The sequence below is a fragment of the Eumetopias jubatus genome, unplaced genomic scaffold, assembly GCF_037043125.1.
Source record: "Eumetopias jubatus isolate StellerSeaLion01/CBP00866 unplaced genomic scaffold, mEumJub1_p1.0 scaffold_1, whole genome shotgun sequence".
Lineage (NCBI taxonomy): Eukaryota > Metazoa > Chordata > Mammalia > Carnivora > Otariidae > Eumetopias > Eumetopias jubatus.
Genome location: NW_028274807.1, coordinates 101,579,823 through 101,587,721, shown reverse-complemented (window position 1 = coordinate 101,587,721; position 7,899 = coordinate 101,579,823). Strand labels below are relative to the sequence as shown.

General features: G+C 43.5%; 1 protein-coding gene and 1 pseudogene across 2 annotated transcripts in view; both read left to right on the top strand.

Moving 5' to 3' along the window:
* The first annotated feature begins 2,181 nt into the window (after window positions 1-2,181).
* On the top strand, window positions 2,182-2,987 carry LOC114209027 (small ribosomal subunit protein uS2 pseudogene; annotated as a pseudogene).
* Window positions 2,988-6,075: 3,088 nt separating this feature from the next.
* The window catches only part of NMD3 (NMD3 ribosome export adaptor), a 39,782-nt gene continuing 37,958 nt past the window's right edge, over window positions 6,076-7,899 (top strand). Inside the window, exons 1-3 of one of the 2 annotated variants that reach the window (XM_028103100.2) lie at window positions 6,076-6,174; window positions 6,714-6,770; window positions 7,649-7,783. In XM_028103100.2, coding sequence (XP_027958901.1) covers window positions 6,727-6,770; window positions 7,649-7,783 — 179 coding nt within the window. In that variant the 5' untranslated portion in view covers window positions 6,076-6,174; window positions 6,714-6,726. Of the gene's footprint in view, window positions 6,175-6,398; window positions 6,418-6,713; window positions 6,771-7,648; window positions 7,784-7,899 lie in introns of those variants that run through there. The other variant, XM_088025592.1, reaches the window with a different exon arrangement.

Sequence of the window (7,899 nt, the reverse complement as noted above, 5' to 3'; positions counted from 1 at the left end):
TTTTCCCCTCAGAAGTTTCCAGAATCTTCCTTTCATCACCAGTGTTCTAAACCTCACGATAATGATCTCTGGTATATACCTATTTATACCCATTTTGGTAAGAATATGGTAGATTCTTTCATTTGGTAAGTGTCCTTACATTTTGGAAAATATTTCTTGGATTAGTTTTTCGATAATAATTTTTATAATAATTTGTGAGATTAATTGGGAGACCATAGTCAACTAACTGAAAAGTGTCCCAAAACAAATCAGCTACACACCCAGACATTTTAGAAAGTACTTTTTCTGACATCCAAATTTGTTTATTTACACTCCCTGTACATCCTTGGGATCTGCCCCAAAACTCAACTTTAGATGCTATAGAATGCCCTCATAATAAAAGTAAGTTCATTTCTATACAGTTTTGAAAAGCACATTTTCCCCATCATCTCCAGACTGGCTGGCCACCGCAGGTACAGTCTGATGTCTTCTCCATTCTTGCTATCGGAGTGAAATGAGAAAACAGCACCAGTAATCTTGGAGATCACCTGAGAGTAAGAGGTGAGGAGGATTTCATCATGAATGGGGCAATGACATGGTAGCAATTACTGAAAAGGATTAGAGCAAAAATGTCAGCTTTGTATCTCCAGATTCTTAGTTTTTTTGGACCCAGCACATACAAGTTTTTGGTGAAATTTATTTTGGTGTTTCTAAAGTTGTTCATTTCTGATTTTTTCTTTGTTCATCTTCTCTTTTATGAAGCCTATAAAATATATCATTATAAGATATTTCTTCATCTATTACTGTAGTAGTAGTTCTCTTCCATCATTAACATCTTGAAGCTGGAGGTCATGCGGTGATTACATTTCTTTTTTTTTTTAAAGATTTTATTTATTTATTTGACAGAGAGAGAGAGCACAAGCAGGAGGAGTGGCAGGTAGAGGGAGAAGCAGGCTCCCCGCTGAGCAAGGAGCCTGATGTGGGGCTCCATCCCAGGATCCCAGACCCTGGGATCATGACCTGAGCCGAAGGCAGATGCTCAACCGACTAAGCCACCCAGGAGGCGCCTGGGTGGCTCAGTCAGTTGAGCATCTGACTCTTGATTTCAGCTAGGGTTGTGATCTCAGAGTCATGGGATTGCCCTACATAAGGCTCCGCACTCAGCAAGGAATCTCCTTCTCTCTCTCCCCCCTTGCCCTCCTCCAATCCCTCCCCCATACTCTCTCTCAAATAAATAAATAAATAAATCTTAAAAACCTACAGTAAACCATTATAAATTCAATCAATATCAATTTTGGAATTTGCAAAAGTGAAGAGATTTCTTGAGTATTATTGTAATTTTATTTTTTCTGTTTTATTTACTATGATTCTATGTGAGCTTTTTTGTATTTTTAAAACTTTTGTTGAAGTACAATATATATGCATGGATCATGTTATAGCTTAATGAATTTTACAAACTGAACACTCAAATTTCAGTGTTTATAATCTTTCTTTCTTTCTTTCTTTCTTTTTTCTTTCTTTCTTTCTTTCTTTCTTTCTTTCTTTCTTTCTTTCTTTCTTTCTTTCTTTCTTTCTTTTTTTAGAGAGAGAGAGAGAGAGCATGAGTGGGGGTGAGGGGCAGAGGGATTAGGAGAGAGAATCTTAAGCAGACTCCACACCCAGCGCAAGGCTTGATCTCACGACCCTGAGATCATGACTCGCCACCTGAAATCAAGACTCAGATGCTTAACCTACTGAGCCACCCAGGCGTTCCAGGAATTCCATTTCAATGCCAAGGTCAAACACACAGAATTTAAGTTTGTAAACACACACTGAAGCAAAGATTTGAATAAGGACAGAGATCCTGAATACAGGGACTATGGGACAAGAGAACCCATTTTTCCAAGATGAGATTTGAGAACTAATAAGTGCAAAACAAATTTCTCTCTGGTGTAATTTGCCCGTATTATTTCATTCTGAGGCCAATCTTAGCAAGCTCATCTTAGGCTTGTGGCTGAGACATTTGAGACCAAACACTTACTTCTGACATCTGGAGGTCTTATCTGGAGGGAGAGAAGTATGAGGAGAGATATAGGTACTTTCTGCCACATAAGTATTTCATTTGTCAAAAGCCTGTGGCCTTTCTGTGCTAACAAGAGAGGGGTCCATATGAGGGTCCATATTTTTCTAGGTCCCCATGGAACTTAAAGGGAAACTTTCACAATGTTCAGAGCCCTTGGCATTCTCCTGCGAAGGGAGGAAGATGTCCTGTAATTACTTGCAGCAAGAACCCACTTAGGTGGCACCAACCCTGACCTCCAAATGAAACAGCACATCTACAAAAGGGAAAGAGATGGCGTATTTCAAATCTGGAGAGATCTTATGAGAAGCTTCTGCCGACAGCTCGTGCCATTGTTGCCATTGAAAAACCCGGTTGATGTCAGTGTCATATCGTCCAGGCACAGTGGCCCGGGGCCTGTGCTCAAGCCAGCTGCTGCCGCTGGAGCCACTTCAATGGTGGCCGCTTCGCTCCCAGAACTCTCGCTAACCAGGTGCAGGCAGCCTGCAGGGGCTGTGTCTCCTGGTGGTTACGGATCCCCAGGCTGACCACCAGCCTCTCACAGAGATGTCTTCTGTTAACCCTCCTGCCATCGCTCTGTGTAATCCAGACTCTCCTCTGCGCTGTGTGGACATGGCCACCCACACAACAGCTCGGGAGCTCACGCAGTGGGTCAGGGGCGGTGGATGCTGGCCCGGGAAGTTCTGCACACGTGTGGCACCATCTCCCGTGAACCCCCAGGGGAGGCTAGGCTTGATCTCTCCTGAAAAGGCCATGACCAAGGAGGAATTTCTGGGTGAATGGGCTGCCCCAGATCCCGAATTTACTGCTACTCAGCCTGAGGTCTCAGATGGTGTGCAGGTGTCCTGCCGTTCCCTATGGAAGACTGGAGCTCCCAGCCACAGCTCAGAAGTGCTCTGCAGCTCCCATTGCTCAGGCCACTTGGTGGGTAGCAACAACCCCTGAGTGATCCTAAGCTGCTCTTCCACAGACTCTTTTATTTTTTTTTAAGATTTTATTTATTTATTTATTTATTTATTTATTTGTGAGAGAGAGAGAAAGAGAGAGAGCGCACATGAGAGTGAGTGCGTTCATGTGTGCAAGTCGGGGGAGGGGAACAAGGAGAAGGAGAGAGTCTTAAGTAGATTCCACGTTAGGGACGGAGCCCAATGTGGGGCTCGATCTCATGACCCAGAGATCATGATGTGAGCCAAAATCAAGAGTCCGATGCTTAACCAACTGATCCACCCATGCACACCTCTTCCATAGACTCTTAAACAGAAAGTGGATCTCTCCTGAAAAGGAAATAAGGTTAATGGAAAATAAACAGTCTCTTAAAAAAGAAAGAAAAGAAAAAAGTCTGTGAATAATAGATGTCCTGAGCCTCAGAAAGGCATGCAGCCTGGTGTGGTGGTGAGGGCATGGGTACAGTTAGATTAACCATAGTTCAGGTCCCAGTTCTGCCACTTAACTTGCTATAGAATTCTCAGCAAGTTACCTAAGCTTCTGGAATATCACCTTGTCTGTAAAGTGTAAGCTCCACAAGGGATGTCTGTGTTGTTCGCTGTTGTATATCCAGTCCCTAACAAGCCTGGCACTGTGGCACTTGGTGCCAAATCAAATAGGGTATTAAGGGACTATTCTGACAAAGAAAAGAACTGCCCCTGACATTCAGAAGCTGCCCTGTACTCACAGGTAGCCTACATTATTCTCCTGTTAGACAAAAACAATTTCACAGAACATCCACCCCTGACAAGGTTACTCTACACCATACTAAAATGAGACAAAGCAAGGCCACTGCATAATTTTGTATAACCATAGATAAATACAAGGTCACTGTGCCACCCACAAAATACCAAATACTCCCTCTCTTGGCCAAAATGAGTAATTGCTACTTCTTTACCAACTGCAGTTTTATCTTTTGCCTCTCTTCCTATACATAAGATTTGTGGAGATATCCATTCATAGAATTACCCCTACTTTCTGACAGCATCCAATGTAGAGCAGACCCCTACTTTCTTAGAGACTCTCTCAAGTTACCCAAGAAAGCCCAAATTCTATGCTAGGTTTCTTTCTTTTTTTTTTTTAAGATTTTATTTAAAGATTTTATTTATTTATTTGAGAGAGCAAGCGAGCAAGCAAGAGAGAGCACAAGCAGAAAGGGGGTGGGAGGGGAGGGGCAGAGGGAAAAACACAGACCTCCCTGCTAAGCAGGGAGCCTGATGGGGGTGGGGGGTACTCCATGAGAGGACCCTAGGATCATGACCTGAAGGCAGATGCTTAACCAACTGAGCCACCCAGGGGCCCCTATTTATTTATTGAGGGGGGAGAGAGCGCGTTCACATGTGCGCACAAGCATGAGTCGGGGGAGGGGTAGAGGGAGAGGGAAAGAATCTCAAGCCGACTTCCCACTGAGCAAAGAGCGCAGTGCTGGGCTTGATCTCATGACCCTGAGATCATGACCTGAGCCAAAATCAGAGTCAGATGCTTAACCAACTGAGCCACCCAGGCGCCCCTATGATAGGTTTTTTTCTAACACCCTCTTAATGAGACACTCCATGATTCCTCACAATATGTTTGCATTCACTTCAGTGAATAATAAACACAATCTGTTTAACTACAGTTGTGTTCCTAGTGGTATTTGGCTTAAGGGAAATGACAATATGGATGGAAAAAGTGGGAAGATAAGCTTTCTTCAGAGTTGTTGTATCAAATGGATAATTAATTCACCAAAATACATTGAGGGTCTGTTTTGCACCAGGCTCTGTGCTAGGTGCAGAGAAGATGGAGAAGAACGAGACTCAGACTGCTCTCCAGCAGCTGAACCTGTGGAACATGCAGAGTAGAAAATTTATGATCAAATTTAATGTTGTTGGCACCATTATAGAGGCATACACCTTCTATAAAGATGTTGTAGGACCACACACAAAGGAAGAACATCTTTTTTAAACTTACCACCTCCAGAAGTGTAAGATAATAAATCTGTATTATTCTATTGCAGCAGCAATAGGAAACTAATATATGATACTACAGCTTAATCTTTAAGGCAGACTGTCCCAGGCATAAGCAAAGGTGGACTAGTTCCTGTAGGACCCTCCAGCTGGTCTGTATGGCTGCATGCTTGGGAATGTGACAGGGTGTGTCAGGATTAGATCCTGAAGGATCTTCTTTCCATGCAGAGAAATTGGAAAGAATCTGAAAGTTGTCAGAGACCACTGAAGGATTAAAAGCAGGAGAGTGTGACAAAATCAGATTTGCACTTAGAAGGATAGGTTGGAGTCTGGAAGTAAGGAGAAGGAATGGGAGATTACTTAAGTACCCTAGGCAAGAAATGAGAAGCCTACTTTGGTCACCTTCTATAAGATGACTGCTTATTCCTTGACATTTGGGGTGAGAAGACAGAGAAAAATGATTGTGTTCTTTAAATATTTGAAATTCCGTCATGAGAAGAAGTGGTTAGGCATGGTCTGTGCTGTTCTAAGATCAAGGTATAAAATCATAGGAAATATTAAATGCACTAAGGGAAGCACATTCTAACAATTAGTGGACTAAAAATAACAGACTTCACAAATAATTGGGTCTTACCTTTCTTTCATCTCTCCAGCAAAAATGCATTTGAGTAGTTAGGCTGTAGCAGGCATTAGGCATATGATGGGAACAAAAGAGACAAAGACACTGCCCTTGATGGAGTTTGTTTGTGTATTGTGTGTGGTACTGTTTACAGATAACTTTTATATAATCACTTAACAACAAGAAGCAAGCAAGCTCCCAATCAGGATATCTGATGGGCGAGGTTAGCCTGGAGCGAACGCTGGCCAGGGAAAATCGGGAAGGACGATAACCCAGGAGAAGAGTTGGAATGTCTGTGCGAGTCTCAGGCACCGTTGCATGAGGGAGGCCACGCCTTCTCTCCCCACTCCTCCCCACTTGCCCCGCCTCTAAGCTCCGTTCCCACCCCCAGTGCTCGCCTAAGCCTTCCCCTTCCTCCGCCTCCTAGCCGCCCCTTTAACCTCCTTCTCTCGGACTGCGGGATTTCGAGCTCTTCTCTCGCGAGATCTTCGCTGTATTGGAGCAGGCTGTGGTCGGCGCTAAGGGGGCGATAGGGGTTGTTCCGTTGCTGTTTCCCCGCAAACCTGGGTCTGTTCCAGACTAGCTAAGTAGGTTCTGGGGCGGAGATCCGGCCTGCTATCGCGCGGGGTCCCTGAAGAGAGAATAGGGCGGATTCCCCCAGTTGGGGCAGGCCTCAGGCCGCGTGCGTGCCGCGTGTGCTCCGCGGTCCAGGAGCCTGCGTGAGGTCCCACCCGCTGGGTGTGGGGTCGGGGTAGGTGGCCCGCGGCGCTGTGGCACCGCCGGCGATTTCTGCAGCGCGTGTCCGAGGCCCGGTCGCTGCAGGCGTGAAGGTGAGGGTGGCGGCCCTAGCCTTTCAGACCCCTGCTTGGGCCGGTAGGGGTTGGCGCCGAGGTGGTAACAGCGGTCAGCGGCCGAGTTTAATGGCCCGAGGGTCTTACTTATGGGAAACTCCGGAATTCCCTGGGTTCTGATATAAAGGAAGTTATTTCTTGGAGTTGCCACGTGGAATTGGTTGTTAATTAGTGCTTTACGAGGCTTGGCTGCCTTATTAAGAGGAGAAGGAAGATTTGTGTAGAGCTGAATAGACAAATGACTTAAATCCCACAATTCATTCTCTTAAAATCAGGGCATACAGAAAAATGGAGTATATGACAGAATCCACCGACCGCACCCCTGGACACATGTGAGTCGTATCTCTTTCCCCCATTCCCTTTAAATTTAACGGTATTAAAGTGAGTCTTTGAAACTTACTGCCTGTGGGGAAAGCTTTTTTTTTTTTTTTGGAGGGGAATTCTTTCTCTTAAGTGGGAAAAGTGGAAAGCTTTATTTCCTGAGACAAATTCATTTTTAGTTGGAAAGTTTGTTGTAGTAAATACTTGCTTTAAGAGTGTTAAAATATTCCCTGTATCTTCTCGATTGGCGTTGTCCATGTGATAGCCATTAGCCATATGTGGCTATTTAAATTTAAAGAAATTAAAATGAAATAAAACTCAATATTAAGTTCTTCAATCATACTAGCCACGTTTCAGGTCCTCAGTAGCCACATGTGCCTGGTGGCTACCTTATTGAACATCATAGATTAGAGAACATTTCTTTGGGACAGCATCAGTGATTGCTAAAAATTTCTTGTCCCCAGTGCACGTAGAGTTATGACACCAGTCCATTATACTGAATCACTAGATGTAATATTCTTTTCATCCTTCGAAAAATTTTCTGCTCTGGTTAAATGTTGCATTTTGGCAGTCTTAAAAAAATGTCTTTGGACTATAAAGCTGTCTGATAATTACCCTTAGAAATCTGTTAGAGTCTCTAGACTATTTGGACAATACCATACTTTGAGGATTTTTGGAATTATAGCCATCCTTGTTTTTCTTGCCTTAGTATTCCAAGGTGACACTTTATCTACAGCATCTTTGAAGATGTCTTTGCCAGGTTGTGGTTTTTTTTTTTTTTTTTTTTTAAACAGAGATATTATGGCCTAACCTTGAAGGCTTTTATTTGTTTGATAACCAGTGCATTTGTGAAACCTAATTTGAAAATTTTATGTTTTATTTATTTAAGCTTGTGCTGTGAGTGTGGTGTCCCAATTAGTCCAAATCCTGCCAATATTTGTGTGGCCTGTTTGCGAAGTAAAGTAGACATCAGCCAAGGCATTCCGAAACAGGTCTCTGTATCTTTCTGCAAGCAATGTCAAAGGTATGGTGCAGTACTATTTTATTCTACTTAAAGTTGAGATTTATATATAGGAGAGCCAGTGGGGTATGCTGAGATGACACCAAGGTACATAGAATAAAGCACATGTAATTGAGATA